The sequence below is a fragment of the Chiloscyllium plagiosum genome, chromosome 19 (assembly GCF_004010195.1).
Source record: "Chiloscyllium plagiosum isolate BGI_BamShark_2017 chromosome 19, ASM401019v2, whole genome shotgun sequence".
In the NCBI taxonomy this organism is placed as follows: Eukaryota; Metazoa; Chordata; class Chondrichthyes; order Orectolobiformes; family Hemiscylliidae; genus Chiloscyllium; species Chiloscyllium plagiosum.
The window spans coordinates 15,502,210-15,520,691 of NC_057728.1; the positions used below are offsets into that span (position 1 = coordinate 15,502,210).

General features: G+C 39.7%; 1 protein-coding gene across 27 annotated transcripts in view; it reads left to right on the forward strand.

Moving 5' to 3' along the window:
- Nucleotides 1-18,482, forward strand: part of cadps2 (Ca++-dependent secretion activator 2) — a 724,760-nt gene that overhangs the window by 379,740 nt on the left and 326,538 nt on the right. For all 27 annotated transcript variants that reach the window (XM_043709173.1, XM_043709174.1, XM_043709162.1 and 24 more), the window contains exons 7-8: nucleotides 2,658-2,769; nucleotides 18,102-18,241. In XM_043709173.1, the coding sequence (XP_043565108.1) occupies nucleotides 2,658-2,769; nucleotides 18,102-18,241 (252 nt within the window). The remainder of the gene's footprint in view (nucleotides 1-2,657; nucleotides 2,770-18,101; nucleotides 18,242-18,482) is intronic.

Sequence of the window (18,482 nt, forward strand, 5' to 3'; positions counted from 1 at the left end):
GCACAAGAACATCAATAATGGCCAATGTGCCTCATCAGTTTCAAAAGCAAAATACTGCTGGTATAAAGGACTGTCAATACTTTATTTCTGGATGTTTAGTAGATCCTAAATGTTTTTACAAGTTGATGTAAAGAATTTCGCAATATTTAATTTGTAAAATCTAACTATTGCTGTTGCATAGAGCTCCTGGGAAATGATACCCCAGTTTGATTTGGTTTGATTTGTTATTGTCACATGTACCTAGGTAATTGGAAAAGTTTTGTTTTGTGTGCACTACAGGTAAGTCATACCATACAAGGTACATGAGGGTAATAGAACAGAGTGAGGAATGCAATGTTATGGTTGCAGAGAAGCTGTACAAAGAACGAGTTGGATATTAAATTTAAAACTTGAGAGGTCCATTCAGAAGTCTGATAACAGCGGGCAAAAAGATTTTGCAAGGAGGCTGAAATGTACTTGAGTGTGTTGTGCTGAATTGTCTTAATTGAGAATGCTGTATCTTTTTTCAATTAATTAATTTAATGAGACTGCACATTTGAGATGACTAATCTGGAATCAGGGACCAAGATGTTAGCCATTAATAACTGCCTGCTCTATGTCCTCTTGCTAAGTCCTTGGTGCTTTCAAACCATATAATTGTAAAAAGATGCATTTAATTTTGGCTGAAATTAAATAATTTTCTTAAATCTGTTGTGGCCATTTGAAATGAAGAGTTTCATTAAATTTTGCACAGAACCTTTGGAGGCTGGATGACAAGTGTAATAAGTGAAATGCTGTACGTAGTTAGCCTGAAGTAAAGAGAGAGAGATAATCCCTTAATGTCAAGCATTTATACCGCTACAAGAACACCTGTAATGGAGAGAGATATTCTAAGGTGTTTTGCATGAGAATTATGAAAGAATTTGATTTCAAGCCATATGAGGAGATATTGGAACAAGTAAACAAAAGCTTGATTGGAGTAAGGTAGGTTTAAGTGAACTTTTTTAAAGAGGGAATGCAAAGTAAGAACAAAGACCCGGCATGAAGGAACTCCAGAGCATAAATCCAAAATAATTGCACATTAAGAAACAATGGAAATTGACGACATGCAACAGGCCAGTATTGGAGGTGTGTAGAAATTTCTGAGAGTAATAGGGTTAATAAGAGGCCCTTGGGTACTGTTTTAGATCAGAGAGATCAGTTTTCATCACATATAGTTAGTGTAGTTAAGAAGATATTTAGTATTCTTGCTGTCATTGCTGAGTCCTTTGAGTATAGGAGTTGGAATGTTATGTTGACGTTGTATGGGGCATTAGTGAGGCCTCTCCTGGAGTACTGTGTCCAATTCTGGTCACCCAGTTATAGGAAGGATCGGAGAGGATGTAGCTGGAGAGGATTCAGAAGAGAATTACCAGGATATTGCCACGAATGGAGAGTTTGAGCTACAAGGAGAGGCTGGATAGACTGGGATGTTTTTCACTGGAGCGTGGGAGATTGAGAGATGACCTTATAGTGGTTTATAAAATCATGTAGGTTATAGATAAGGTGAATGTCAGGTGTCATTTTATCTTGAGTGGGGGATTTCAAGACTAGGGGACATATTTTTAAGGTGAGAGGAGAAAGATTTGTGAAAAAACCCTGAGTGGCAATTTTTTACACAGAGAGTGGCTCATAAGTGGAATGAACATCCAGAGAAAATGGTGAATGCGGGTACAGTGACAAAGTTTAAAAGGCATTTCGATGAATACACAAATAAAGGTTTGGAGGGATATGCACAAAGTGCAGGCAGGTGGGACTAGTTTAGTTTGGGATTATGGTTGGCATGAACTGGTTGGACCGAAGGGTCTGTTTCCGTGCTGTATGACTCTAAGGAAAGTAATTGAAACAGGGAGTAACAAGACCGTGAAGAGATCTGAGCACAAAATTTAATGTTGTGACCTGTGGACTTCAAAAACCAGGTTTATCCGAGAACACACACTGTGCAAAAACAGTCATTAACTAATATCTTTGTCTGCAAGATTTATTGTTGAACATCTTGTTAAATTTAATGCAAAACCCACATGTAAGACTACATTTAGGAGATGAACTGTGTCCGTATCAGGAGTAATTTCAAAGCCTCTTATCTTTTTAGGCACCCATCCTTGCATTGAAAAGGAAGAACACCACATTAACAATAGCAAAGACACAAAAGCTAAAGCATGAATTGAGGAAGCCTTATTGATGATATTTTTCCTTGCACGCTGGTTTCCCACAGTACAATTTATCACCACCAAAAATGTTTCTCCTTACTGCCTAATGATTTCTTTTATTTTTAAACCCACTTGAGATATCTATGTGTTTAGTACATCACATTTGCCACAGTGTTCAGATAAATTTAAGAATTTGGTAACTTCTGTATGGTTGGATCAGTGTGCTTGGTGTGAGATTCTAAGCAGAAAGCAGGTAAGTGTAACTCATCTGGCATAAGTGAGGCTCTACCATTTCATGACAATACCTGTGCCATAACTGCACAAGTTGCCAACCTACCTGGATATATACAATAGTGATAAAATATCCTTTATGTCTGTGTGATTAAAAAAACAATGTAAACAAAGATATGGCCAAACTAAATTTGGTGCTATTAACCGTGCATTTAAAAACAAAGTAGAAAATCATTCCTTGCTTTCTAACTTTTGCAGGTGGGGCACTCAGGGAGATTTTACCACAACACATCCTCGACCAATTGTGAAGATTAAATTCTTCACAGAGAGCACAGGAGTACTTGCCCTGGAAGATAAAGAATTGGGGAAGGTAAGACTCACCTTCACATTCAGGAGTTGCATTTCTGTATTGAAAACCCTTAGTTTTTTTTTCATGCAAATTGTGACTTCATGATGGCCACACGAGATAAGCTCAATGTTTTCTAACTCAAGACTACAAAACCTCTTCACCACTTCATGCTTCTGTCAATCGGAACTCCTCTTTAGTGGAAGTATCTGGGAATCATTAGTATCTGTGCTCTACCATTGATGGATGTGGATCATTTGTACTACTGTACTTGTCTATCTTTTCTAGCATACTGTTTAAGAAAGGCAGGAGACCGAAACCCAGCAACTATAGGCTCATTCATCTCATGTCTGACATTGGAGAAAATGCTCAAAGCCAGTGTTAAAGAGTAGGAGTTGGATATTTATATAAACAAAATGCAACCAGAGACAATATAGAGTCACAATTTCCAAAGATGTTTGATGAGGTGCCACGGAAATGATTATGGTGCAGAAGAAGAGTTCATGTGATTGATGGTGATGTATCAGTGTAATAGATGATTAGCTAATAGAATGCAAAATCAGGTTAAATGGGTCATTTTCAACTTGGCAAACTAACTTTTGGAGTACCACAGAAATTAGTGCTGTTTCCAAAATTGTTTATGATCTAGATAAATGACTTAAATGAAGGGCAGAATTTGGTACCAATATAAAGGTGAGAAAGCAAGTTTTAAGAAAGATATTTAGGCCAGGAATTTCACACCTGAGGCAGTTGCACAGTCAGGAAACATTCTAAATATTTCATTTTAACATTTTAACCTAGCTCGAGAGAAACACTTTCAAATAATGGGGTCTTCATTCTGGGCAAGAGTGCATGCTAGACTGAAAAGGGTTTGAAGACAGTCACAATGGTCGATCAAAGCTGAGGCAAACCACTTTGTCCCAGTTGTTGTATTGAATGTTAGATTCTCTCAGCCTTACCCCTCATGGTCTGTTCAGACTTAGCACTGAGTTCAAATAGCCCTGCTTGAATCTAGTTTCCCACATATGTGCATCGCATTCCACTCTCACTTTCCTGCTGGATATTTACCAGAAATGGGAGTGAAACTTCTGGATTTGGGCCCTGAAACAATTTTTTAAAAAGGCACAGAGTCTCCATGACTTCCCAAAACGAGTCTGATTAGGTGATTCGGCAAAGATTTGGCAGATGGAATATGATGTGGGAAGATTGTCCACTTTCACAAGAAGATTAGAATCAATGGAGATTGTGGAATGTTGTGGTGCAGAGAGACCTGTGTGTCCTTGGAGATAAATGACAAAACATTAGTGTGCAGGTACAGTAATTAATTAGGAAGGTTAATGGAATATTGGCATTTATTGCAAGGTGCTTGGAGAATGCAGGCAGGGAAGCCTTGCCACAGTGCATTAGTTGAATTACACTTAGAATACTGTTTTGGTCATTTTCACTTGAGGAGAGGTGTAGCTCCATTGGAAGCAGTTCAAAGAAGTTCCATTCAGCTGAAGTCTGGGATGATGCATTTGTCTTACAAGGATATGTTGAATATTTTTAATCTTTGCTTATTGGCGTTCAGAAGAGTAGGAGATGATCTTATGGATTGAATCATTTAAATTCTGATGGCTGTGACAGGGTAAATCTGAGAAAATATTTTACTCTGTATTATCTAGAACTTGGGGGGATGCAGTTTCAAAGTAGAGCTTCCATTTGTCTTGGGAATAAGGAGGTGTTTCTTTTCTGAGGATTGTTAATATTTGAACTCTCATCCTGGTGAACAGCAGAGGTTGAGATGTTGAATATATTCAATTTTGATTAACAAGGGAGTTATGAAGTTTTGAAAGTTATAGAAGGCAGGATGGATAGCGGAATTAAAGACATAATCAAATCAGTCGTGATCTCTCTGGCACAGTAGGAACTGAATGGCCAAATCCTGCTCAGATTTGTTATATATTTTTCTCTTCCTCTGAATGAGCCTGACAAAAACTTATCTGACTGGGGCAATTTTTTCTGTTTGGAATATTAATAGTGGGCCCAGCCTTTATTAATTAATATCATTAATTGAGTCTTCCAGTAAATCTTTTGATGATACAAGATAGAACATGGATGAAGGAATAGGCCATTCAGTCCTTCTAACCTGCTCTGCCATTTAATATGATTATGACTAATCATCCAACTCAGTACCTTGTTCCCATTTTCTCTCCATACCCTTTGACCCCTTTAGCCCTAAAAATTATAATTAATTCTTTCTTGAAAACCTCAATATTTTGGTCTCAACCTTTCTTTGTGACTGAGAATTGCACAGGTTCACCATTCTCTGGGTGAAGAAATTTCACCTTACCTCAGTCCTAAAGGGTTTACCCCATATCCTTAGACTGGGACCCCCTGGTTCTGGACTCTGCAGTCATTATCTCTCCACCCTGGAGGCTACCTGCCTCTATTCCTGATGAAGGGCTTTTGCCCAAAATGTCGATTTTCCTGCTCCTTGGATGCAGCCTGACCTGCTGTGCTTTTCTAGCACCACTCTGATCTAAACTCTGGTTTCCAACATCTGCAGTCCTCACTTTTGCCTAGTCATTGGGAATGTCTTTCCTGTGTTTACCCAGTCTAGTCCTGTGAGAGTTTTATAGGTTTCTATGAGATCCCTCCTTCATTCGTCTAAGCTCCAGTGAGTACCCTCCTAATAGATACAGTCGCTCTTTGTACAGCAGTCCTGTCATCCCAGGAGTCAGTCTTGCTGTCTTTCTGCTTCTACTTTATAACAAATGGACCTATACCAAGATATTCATCTTCGTATTCGCTTCACAACAGACTATTTATTTAAATGTAGTTTCAAGTTTTTGAAAGTAATTTTGGCACCTGTTTCACTTCCATGTCACTCACCCATCAATAACCAAGCAAACTGGCTTTGATATTAACTGGACATTCTAAGTGACTTTGAGATCAAAGAAATCTTAATAATTCCTTTAAACCAATTTGCTGTCAAAAATTATTGGTTAGCATTGGTTACCATTGTGGGCGGCACAGTGGCACAGTAGTTAGCACTGCTGCCTCACAGCGCCAGAGACCAGGGTTCAATTCCCGCCTCAGGCGACTGACTGTGTGGAGTTTGCACATTCCCCCCGTGTCTGCGTGGGTTTCCTCCGGGTGCTCCGGTTTCCTCTCACAGTCAAAAGATGTGCAGGTTAGGTGAATTGGCCATGCTAAATTGTCCTAGTGTTAGGTAAGGGGTAAATGTGGGGTATGGGTGGGTTGCGCTTCGGCGGGTCGGTGTGGACTTGTTGGGCCGAAGGGCCTGTTTCCACACTGCAAAGTAATCTAATCTAATTGTTGCCCCATTGCACCAGGGATTTCAGTAAGGCATTTGACAAGCTTCCTCATGGTAGACTGGTTAGCACAGTTAGATCTCATGGAACACAGAGAGAACTAGTCATTTGGATACAGAACTGGCTTGAAGGTAGAAGGTAGGGTGGTGGTGGAGTGTTGCTTTTCAGACTGGAGGCCTGTGACCAACGGTGTGCCACAAGGATCAGTGCTGGGTCTGCTGCTTTTTGTCATTTATATAAATGATTTGGATGTGAACATAGGAGGTATAGTTAATAAGTTGACACCAAAATTGGAGGTGTGGTAGACAGTGAAGAAGATTACCTCGGATTACAACAGGATCTTGATCAGATGAGCCAATGGGCTGAGGACAGGCAGATAGAGTTTAATTTAGGTAAATGTGAGGTGCTGCATTTTGGGAAAACAAATCTTAGCAGGACTTATACACTTAATGGTAAGGTCCGAGGGAGTGTTGCTGAACAAAGAGACCTTGGAGTGCAGCTTCATAGCACCTTAAAAGTGGTAGATAGGATAGTGAAGAAGGTATTTGTATGCTTTCCTTTATTGGTCAGAGCATTGAGTATAGGAGTTGGGAGTTCATATTGCAGCTGTACTGGACATCGATTTTGGAATATTGTGTGCAGCTCTGGTCTCCTTCCTATTGGAAGGATGCTGTGAAACTTGAAAGGGTTCAGAAAAGATTTATAAGGATGTTGCCAGGGTTAGAGGGTTTGAGCAATGGGTAGAGGTTGAAAAGGCTGGGGCTGTTTTCCCTGAAGCGTAGGAGGCTGAGGGGTGACCTTATGGAGGTTTATAAAGCCATGAGGGGCATGGATAGGATAAATAGACAAAGAACTAGAGGACATAGTTTTAAGGTGAGAGGGGAAAAAATTAAAAGGGACCTAAGGGGTGGGGGCAGCATTTTCACACACTGCCAGAGGAAGTGGTGGAGGCTGGTATAATTACAGCATTTAAAAAACATCTGGATGGGTATATGAATAGGAAGGGTTTAGAGGGATACAGGCCCCAAGTACTGGAAAGTGGGACTAGATTAGGTTAGGATATCTGGTTGGCATGGATGAGTTGGACTGAAGTGTCTGTTTACATGCTGTACACCTCTATGACTTTATGACCTGGGTTTAATTCCAGCATTGGACAACTTTCTGTGTGGCGTTTGCACATTGTCCCCATATCTGCGTGGGAGGTACAGGGTTGCAGGGGTGGGGTGGGCTGGGATTCTGAGTGTGGGTAGGGAGTTTAGGGAGTTGTTGGACTGAATGGCCTGTTTCCACATTGTGGGGATTCCATGAATTTCCTACTGAATGCCTGAAATGAATTGGAACAAAAAATTTAGGACTATGTTTGGTCATGCTCTGATGTAAATAAAACTCCAAACAGTTGTAGAGCTTCCATTGCATGTTTAATGTGTCAGTGCCTTACTTGTAGGGTGTCACATTTACTTTTTCTTATTAATTTTCAAGTTGTATTTAAAGTTCAACATACCCATAAAATATTAAGCAGCTCAACATAAACTGCTTATTCCTTGTCATGGAACTACTTATCATGTCAGGAATCTGAGTCTTTGTTTGGCATCATCTGTTTTGAGCTTAATTCTGGAATGGGGCTTCCTTGACCATTTCTCATCTGCCTTTGCTTTCAACCCTCTCGGATAAGTGCAACCTGAGTGAATCAAGCCACCGTTCTCTCCTTTTTGCCTCTACCCAAAGCCTCGGTAGAATTTTAACGACCCAGCCTGACTTGAGCCGGCTGGGGATTTTCTCTGCCGGTTCCTATTCCAGATTTACTTTTTTTTTTGTTCCCTATCTAACTTGCCCCATCCGTAGCAATTCTTCGCCTGTGCTGTCTTATTCCACATCTCCCAACTGCTAGACTGTAACTCATTCCAGCCTTTCTGTAAATCCTCACAGATCAGTGTAACTCCAGCCTTTCCTTTCAAATTCCTTTTTCCCTTCATGTGGTGTCATCTATTTCAACTTGCAGCTTTCCTCCAGGATTGGGAAACTGTTGTATTATTTATAGTAGAGCTGGTAAGAGCATGATGATTCAACTGTGAAGGACTCAATCACATTAAGAATCCCTCTGATCATGTTGGTCTGGGCTCTGAAGGTCTCTTGGTTATCCTCGCGAGTGGCTGGCCTTTATTACTGACACATCTACACAGCTAAGGTCCTTCTTGACCATGTCTTCCCAGCTACCTTGTATGGTTTCTCATCATACCTTCTGACTCGTGGTATCTGCTAGCATTTTAGCAACTGTCTGTTCAAAGCACTTCCCTATATTGTAGAAATAAATGTATTTATCTGTTCACCCTAAGGCCTGACAGCTCATCACACATTGCAGCCACTGTGTTATTTGCTTTGCTATGTTTGGGTCCTTCTAATGAGGCATGCAATCATTTGGCAGCAGAATCCTGATGTGAACAGTGTACATGAGAGTGCCTTTGTGGAGTATTCTTTGTGTTTTGATTCTTACATAACCACATTATGTGGTTATGACAATACCACATAATGTGTTAAAATAGTAATTTATTGAATATAATAATTTTAAAATTACAAACTATATCATAAAAAAAAGAAATAAATATAACCTAAAATGGAAAATAAATCTTGGTGTGTAAATCACTGAATTTCTGTTTAACTTCACAAGGGGTAAACACAATGATCAATCACTCTATCAAGGACGCCTCCTTGCCTGTTGTCTTCAGTGATTAACTAGACCACTCCAGCTACAGCAGCAAATCCCTGGAAGCAGTGTTCCTTTAAACTTAATTTCTGGTTCCATTCCTGTCTTATTGAAGCCTTTGCTCAGACTTGCACAAAGTGCGTCATGTTTCTTACATATCTCACAGGTTATATTGTCCATCCATCAAACTCCATTTCCATATCATTGGCCACCCTTTGTGAAAGACAGTTTGCTCACTTGGGAATTGAACTCATGCTGTCGGCGTCATGCATTACAAACCAGCCATCAGCTAATAGGATCTGGTTGGAGAGCACTTATCTAGATTACTGACCAAGCAATACCTGATAAGAGAGTGAATGTATCAATAGTATTTAGACAACCGAAAACAAGTTTATTTTCCATGATAACTTAGGAAAACAAGCATTTCAGTGAAAATAATAGCTGTGAATATCTTGCTTAATATAAAACAGCCACACAGAAAAGATATATCCCATGCAGTAATCTGTGAAAATTCGAGAGGCCAAGACCTATTTAAAGTATAAATTAACAACTTTATTTCTTAAAGTATAGCAGAGAATAATGAACTAACAACTATTTACAACTCCTTCCTCTAAGATATCTTTCACCTTCCCTTCTACAATCCTAGTCCGATAAAACCCCAGATTAAGCTTGACCAAACACAACCTCTTATCTCAAAACCAGGCAGCTTTCACGTTTCTCTGTATTCCTGTCGTCTTTTCTTCTTCTTGGGGATTCTACTTCACATGTACTGTCACTGCGAGCTTTTAACTCTCTTAAAGGTACAGTACACCCACATCTTCATAACAAATATGATTTGAATATTCTTTTCAAGAAGCCTGAAGTTGTAACTAATAATCTTAGCACTTAGTTTTGTCTAAGCATTTGCTGGAGTCACATTCACTCTCTTATGAAGTATTGCTTGGTAAATAGTCTAGGTAAGTGGTGTCCAACCAGACTCCATTGGCTGGATGGCTGGTTTCAAATGCAGATATACCAACAGCGCGAGTTTAATTCTCAAACTGGCTGAGGTTACCAGGAAGGACTGTCCTTTTCAACATCTCCCCTCGTCTGAAGACTGTTGACCCTCAGGTCTAATGAGAAGGTAGCCCAATGGTCCTCAAGAATTATGGCCACTTTACTGCAGCACACTGAACATATAAACTAAATTTAAACTTATCAGTAGATATATTAACTCAACTAAATGTAAACCTCTCAGTCGAGTTATTTACTAACAATAGGTTGTAGGAAGTTGTAATTCTAAAACAGTAGATGTTCACAATTCACAGAGTCTAAACTTGGGCTATCAAAAAGCAGATGATATTTGCATGTGAACCCATTCGGAACGCTAGCCTCTGGAATTTTGGGTATGGTAGATGGAATTGCGTGACTCAGTGATTGAAAGTTTAACATGCTATCACGCAGAGTAGTTGAGGCAAATGGCATAAATGCTAGGTAAGTGCATGAGGGAAAAAGAAGAACAGAAAGTTATGCTGATGGGGCTAGATGTAATAAACAATAAAAATGTACATTTTTAATGATGCAGCTTCACATGAGAGGACCAATATATGTGGTTGCACCAAGCTGTGTGGTGCTATTCACTCTCTCTCTCTTGCACCTCGCTTTCCCTTTTGCCCTCATTCTCCCTCTCACACTCTGCAGCCTCTGTTACATATTGCACTCACCACAGGTACACACTAACTCTCACTGGGGTCCAGCAATTAATAATGCTGTGAAGTTCAGGACTTTGCGAAGGTAACAGGGTTCACTTACTTCCCAACCTTCGAGCACACAACTTTCCCAGTTAGCCGGCTTGCTCCGCCTACTTTTTGTGACCTTACCTTGTACCTTGAGACCTTTCAGAGATGGCATTTGCACACGTGGAATAGTCTTCATTATTGCCCTGTCAGCAGTGTGTTGGACTGTTGAATCCTAGAGGGTGCCACTGGTAACTCAGGTGAACCTGACCAGGTAGGCCTGAAGGGATCTACTGAATGTGAATGCTGCAGTCTGGGTACATAAGTAGTTGTTTAACTGAGGAAAAACATATGGAAGTTAACCATAACCTGTCTGTGTTCATTTTAAAATGTCATTGTTTCTTTCTGCCCACTGAGTTTCCCCCTTTTTCTTCTCTCCTCTCTGGGACTTGTTGGCGCTGGCTGTGATTGTGATTCAATCACATTCTGGTGACATACTTCATAGAGAGTAGTATTAGTGACTGCAAAGTGTTACCAATTTATAGCACACGGAAGAAATTCTGAAACCCTTTCAGAGGTGATGAGCCAGATTTTCTTAGGACAGGATCTCTAACAGTATTGGCTGGTAGTTAGAAGTGCCCTTGGACTTAGAGGTTGTTTCCTTGTTATGTAGCAAGTTGTTGAAATGTGAACAGAAAATGTAGCAAAGTAGGGAACCAGGCATCGGAAATCTGAGCTGATTGCACAAGCACCAAATCTCTCCTCGACTGGCCACCAAAGGATTGTGAAATAATCATGCACAGACTGACAGCAAAGTGTAAATTATAATCGGTGACCCCTGGTAAAATCAAGAACATCAAGACAAGAATTGATAGATTAGAGCAAGGGAACGTGAAAAGAATCCAAAAGAAAAAGAAAACAACTGTGCATTTTTAAATTTCCAAAATCCAAACCTGAAGGAATGAAATTTCACGCTCACGGTAGCTACTTTTAAATGCTTGATTTTCATCATATTCTATTAAGAAAGTGCTTAGATTTGAAATTACAGGCTATCGCTTCCTGTTGTGAGTTTCATTTCATTTGTCGCACAGACAGTAACTTCACATCATTCAATACATCTTGACGGTGGGTCAGATAGTGAGATGCCTTTAATGTGAAGGAAGACGACTTGTATAGCAATCTTATAGAGCGTAGCCAATAACCAGCCCTCTATTGCTGAACCATATGTTCATAAATTATGATGATGCCATTAGCCTCACCTCTGTTTTGAAAGTGAAGTCTGGCTTATTGTACTCTCATATATTTATAAAGTATGAGTGAGAAAGTACCTTTCAAATCACAATATTATCAACACCGACTCTTGCTGAATTACTAAATTATGAGTAATAAGAGCAGAAGTAGACAGTTCACTTAATTGAACCTTTTCTGTGATTCAATAGGATCATGGCTGAACTGACTGGGACCATAACTCAATTTCGTTACTTGTCCCCCATAACCCCTGACAATTAAACTGCAGGTTTGGAAGATAATTCAGAAGACAAATGACCATCTAAGAGAAGAAATTCCTCCTCATTTTCTCCTTAAATAGGGGATCCCTTATTTTTAAATTGTATCTTGTTCCTGTCATTATTTACCATATTAAATCCTTTCAGAATCTTTTAGGTTCAATTAAGTTCCAATCAGTATAAGCCCAATTCGACAATTAGACGTCATTTGCTGGATATTTCTGAGCATGCAAGGAATGACACTGATCACCAGTTTAGGAGTGTCAGTTGGGCTCTCAGAGTAGCAGATTTGCAAATACTGGAAGCTGCATATATTGATAAACAGGACCATGCTCTTTGCAGATAGAAATGACATGTACATGCACTGAACAAAATGGGTGACAGACGTTTGCTGGGTCATTTCGCAGGACAGCCCCTACTGGTTTGAAACTAAAAAACTTCAAACTTTGCCTGGCCATAAATGATTGCATTCTCCATGGCAATGCCACATCCAATCAGAATCCACTAGCCAACCAATCGGCACTTTCTCATAAATGTTGGTTTACCATTTGAATTCTTGCAAATTGTCCTGATGAATGCAATATGAAAAGTCTCAGCAGAACATGTTTTTTTTCAGCAAATTCAATTCTGGACCATCAAATGATTAATGTTTGTAGCACCGTACATCTTTTCTTACGTATTGATATCACCCTTAATTCCCTCAGTTGGTCATGAATGGAACACCATTCTCAGAGGATTTTATGTTATCTCAATGGAATATATCTCCTTAAATGCCTCCTCCTATATCTTTATCAACTTACCTTTGAACACATTGTTCAAAGTCATCGTACAGACTACCTTTGCCAATTTGATTTGTTGAACTTATATGAACATTAAAACCTCCTGTGAGTATTGCAATTACTTTCTTACAGGTCCCCATTTTACCTTGATGTAAATATTGTCCTACATTGTAGCTACTGCTAGGGGCTATATTATTAAGATGCAATTGTGGTCCTAATGTATAACAATGTATTGTTTACTGATTACTGATCGTCTGTTCCATTCTAATGCTATGTGTAGTTTGTCTCAACTCGTTACTCAAACTGTTGGGCATGGTTGTTCATACACGCACACATGAAATGTTGGAATCCCTGGAATGCTGCCCAGAGTATTCCTTACTCACATCAATAAAAGACTGAGTTACGTAAAATGAATAGAGCAACACAATAGGTTGAATTAATTCACTTTTCACAAAGATGGTCAACAATTTACTCAATTAGTGATGTCAATTAGAGCAATTTGCCAGTTCTTTAACATAGAAAAGGGCATATCTTTTAACTCATGCAACCTGTACACTTTCAAGAAGATCATCAACAATGAAACTTGCTACTTTCTGATGTTTCCCATGGTGACATTATTGAGCTAAGATCCACCCCTCTTGCCAATGTGGGCTCAGATGTTAGTTGTTAATGAACTTGGAAATCAATGCACGATTGCCATTCTTGGAAAATTCCCAATCTTGGAAAGACAGTGTGTCTAATTTCTAAAAATGGAACGCAACAATATGAATTTAGGCTGTTACCTCTAATTCATTTTTCACATCAGGATAATGAAATATAATTATGCTGTAAAAGTCATCTGAGGTAATTGTTGCCTGCTATGATGAGGTTGTCAGTGATATTACCATAATAGATACATTTCTAACTATTTTCTCTATAGAGAGTAAAGACAAGTACTGAGATTCAAGGTGTACACCCACATTTCTTAACTGTCATGTGTGGATCCCTGTCGAGTTGTTAATCCAGTCTGAAGTGTCTCTGGAGGAGGACTTGTTAGCAGATAACATAAAAACACCCGATTGTCAGAAAATAAATGAGTCCATGTTAAAACACATCTGGTATCCATTTGATAAAGTCAGTAGGTTTATTCACCACAGTACAACACATTCAGACATGATATAGATGAAGTCAGACACCAGTGACTTATTCGGTTGGTCACAGCATGACACATCCAGATGGTGCTTTGTTTGTTTACAGCATACTTTTAACCATTGATTATGTGCATATTCTTCCATTGTGCAGTGAAGCTACATTGATTAAAGATGACTTATGACACATCCTCTCAAGAAAGTGCATCATAATGCTGTGTTTTACCCCTCTTCTCTCTGTCTTTCCTTATGGGCTGCGATAGTACATTTTTCAATCTATCTATTTATTTCACAACTTTCCAAAAATTTCTAAGGTCAATGTATGAATTATAATACATAGATTCTATGGTGGAATAGTAGACTTGGAACTGACCTCATCACCAAAATTGATAGAATGATAGATCACAGAACAAGAGTATCCTGCCGATTTTATCTTTGCCAGCTCCTAGGTAGAATGGTTGAATGAATCCTCCCTCCCAGCTTTGAATCTGCTTCATTTGTGTTTTCAAGCTGTGCTTTCTCAATCACAATAACTCATTGTAGGAAGGAAAACATACTACCCTCTGGTTCTTTGACCAATCACCTTAAATTTTTATCCTCTGATTATTGATCCTTCCATCAGTGGAAATAGAATAAATATGAGAAAAAGATCAAAATCCTCTGATTCTGAACAACTGTATTACTTCCCTCATATCTTTTGGTGCTTCGAGGAAAACAGCCAAAGCTTCTCCACTCTCTCGATGAAACTGAAGTCTTTCACCCATGGATAATTCCAAACCAGCTTTTTATTCATTCTCTCCAGACCTTCACTAGCTTCCTAAATTGTGTTGAACCGAGTTGGATGCAATGGGCAGAGTTTGACTGCCATGGCCAATTGGTTTGAATGCTTGAAGGTCAGAAACATAATATGATTCCACCCACTGCTGGGTTTAACAAGGATGCATCTTTACGTGAGGATCTGATAAGTAATTTACACGTGGAAGTAGGCAACTAGTTTAGAATTTGACCCAGGATTCTAGTTTAACAGATAATAAACCGATTTCCCAAGGTGCATGGAGTTCAAAGGATCAACAAGGAGAGAACACGGTGAAAAGCAATGTTTCATTGAAAATAACAGCCCTGAAGTCTGCACAGCTGTTAAGCTAGGAGAAAGTGAGGACTGCAGATGCTGGGGATCAGAGCTTAAAAATGTGTTGCTGGAAAAGCGCAGCAGGTCAGGCAGCATCAAAGGAGAAGGAGAATCGACGTTTCGGGCATAAGCCCTTCTTCAGGAATGAGGAGGGTGTGCCAAGCAAGCTAAGACCTCTTAGCCTGCTTGGCAAACCCTCCTCATTCCTGAAGAAGGGCTTATGCCCAAAACGTCGATTCTCCTTCTCCTTTGATGCTGCCTGACCTGCTGCGCTTTTCCAGCAACACATTTTTAAACAGCTGTTAAGCTGGCTATGTGAAAGATTTGTGCTCAGAAGATTTGAACAGAGAGCCAGATTTCATGCTTCACTGGTGCTTTCCAAATTATTGAATGTAATTGCACCAAAGTGACTTTCCTCACTTTGATCTGATCTTCCATGCTTCAGGCTTCATTACACATAGGAGCAGCTTATGTAGGTATCCTTCATGAGTGCACTTTCAAAAAGCGGAAGAAAGAGACATGGAAACACAGCTCAAAGGAGATAACACAGGATCTACAGGCAGAGGGTCAGTGTCTTCAAAATCTGTTGCCTCAGAGGGCTTAGACCTTCATGACAGGTCATTGTTGAATCTGTTGTCTCCGGGAACAAGATCTCTGTTACTGTGGATACAGTGGATATGCATGACCAATTATTGTAAATGTTGACTATTGCTGGAGAGATACTTGTCCCCTGTTTTTTTGTAAAATTAATTCATGGGACATGGACATCACTGGCCTGGCCAGTTTTTATTGCCCATCCCTAATTTCCCAGAGGGCAGCTGAAAGTTAGTCACGTTACTGTGGTACTGGAGTCAAATGTACGTCAGACTGGGCAGGAATGGCAGATTTCCTTAGCTAAAGGACATTAGTGAACCAGATGGGTTTTTCCCAAAAATCAGCAAATGTTGTCTGGGCATCTTAATCCCAGATTTTTATTGAATTCAAATTCCACCATCTGCCGTGGTGGGATTTGAACCTCAAACATTGCCTGTGTCTCTGGAATAATAGTCTAGTGATAATACCAAAAGGCCTTCGCCGCTCTTTCGTGGGGATTTATTTTGGTAATATTACAGCCCTTTGAGGCCTAGCCACTGTCTTGTAAAGGTTTAATATACATTTCCTACTTTTGGACTCTATTCCTGTTGTGTACTGGACAGTCTGACTTTCAGCACAACAATGTCCATTCCAGTACCAGATAGCCTTCTGTCTGCCATTTTAAATATCACCAAGTCTTCCTTGGGAATCGATATGTTTTGCTTGGGATTAACTTATGATCGATTGTTTCGGAGGCTGGAAGAAAAGCCTTTTTTTCTGGTATGTATTATCCCTCACATTCATTTAGAAAGACATTTATTTCCTGAAAGCTTTTACATAACAAGGTTTTACCAAAGAGAGTCCAGTTAACTAGAATGTAACAACATAAAACAGCCTTGACCTGCATGAACTTATTATTTTGGGTTCTGGAGCCCATTTGTAATGGACAGATTGTAATAACACAATCTGTGACAGGAACTTGCAAATTTATTCTCTTTGGATGCTGTCACTATGATGCCAGCTGGTGCTCTCTCCATTATCCTTCTCCTGTACATTGACACTGCATCTAAATCTTATGGTATCATCAATGTTTCATTCAGAAATCTGTCCTCCTGTTGTGATTAGAAACGTTTGGCTTCATTAATAAGGGATAAGGCACAATTATTGCAATTACTTTCTTACAGGTCCCCATTTTTTCTTGATGTAAATGTTGTCCTATAAGGAAATTATGTTGGTTATTTGATCTCCAGCACTATCTCTGTCTCAGTAATGAGTTCCACAATATCAGGCCATCAGCCCTTGTCCATCACAAACAAAAACTGAAGTTGCTGGAAAAGCTTAACAGGTCTGGCAACATCTGTGGAGATAAATCAGAGTTAACATTTCCCATCCAGTGACCCTTCCTCAGAACTTGTCTGTCATCTGTCCCCATTCTGGTGGCCTTTTGCTACAATATAGAACCTTCTGACCTTTTGCTACAATATAGAACCAATTTCTTCAGTTCCAAAGAAGACATGGTGAACTTGAAATGTTAATTCTATATTTCTTTGCATTGATGACACCAGGCCTGCTGAGTGTTTCCAGCATTTTCTTTGCCATCTCAGGTTTCCAGCATCTGCATTGTTCTGCTTTTGTTTCAGAAGTTTTGCTGAACTTTCATTAAAATTGATTTGGCCTCAGTTGAAGAAAAGGTGGCTGGGAGGAGATTTGATAGGGGTATTCAAAATCATGAGGGTTCTGGACAGCTTAGGTGGGGACAAATTCATCCTCCTTGTGAAAGTATTGAGAATGTGAGGATATAGATGTAAGAATTGCAAAAGTGACATGGGAAAAGCAGTAATTTCCTGCAGCGAGTAATGAGTCTGGAATGCACTTTCTGAAAGCATGTGGATGTTGGCTCAGTTGACGCTCTCAAGAGGAAATTAGCCTGGTATCTGAACAAGGGAGAATGTGCTGTGTTAAGGGGAAAGAGCAGGTGAATGACACCAACTGAGATGCATATTTGGAGAGGCAGCAGATGCACAGTAGACCAAATGACAACCTCCTGTGCTGCTGTGATTCTGTGATATGCTCCTTTTTTAATAACATTAATACTTTCCGTACCAGCCACTTTCAACTGATCCATTGATTGCTGGTCCTTTAACCAGTCTCTTCCTCATCAACTTCACCTCAATGCTGTCCCTCATTTAATAGCCTTCTAAACACCTTTTTATTTAACTGAGTTCACTTCTCCTTCAAGATATCTCTTTGCAGAGGACGAATATGAGAGAAATCTGGAGTGCTAAGTTGCCAATTATGGTGCATTTCTAAAAACAGCACACAAACAGCTGTCAGATATATTAACTCCTGCTGATAGAAATCTCCATCTGATAGTAGCTTTATCTGTTCACTAGGTGACCAGTAATAATGAAGTGGAACAGCTTCATGTCTGCAAGTGAAACGTGCCTGTTTGCCTCTGTCTCTGTCTCACCAACGATTGGAAGCCTGATTCTGTATTCTTTGTCTTTCAGGTAATTCTCTATCCAACTCCAAATAGTCCGAAGACACCAGAATGGCACAAGATGATCATTCCCAAAAATAGCCAAGATTCAGATTTAAAAATAAGACTAGCTGTGAGGATGGATAAACCTCCCAACATGAAGCACTGTGGGTAAGTCTGGAACATTGAGAGGAGGTCTGACACGTTTCAAATAAATTTGTATAGTCAATAGCTGTCAAAGTCAGCAGTTCCTTTTTGTAGCTCAGGGCAGTGACTTTCAAAGTGTCATTCTCAGATCATTGGTCCTTGAGAGTCTTGCAGGCTGCGCTGAAATGTCAATCTCTTAAACACAATGCTATGGCCAAAACCAAGCAAGAGAGCAGCCCACAGCCCTCATCTTTCCCCAAGGCAA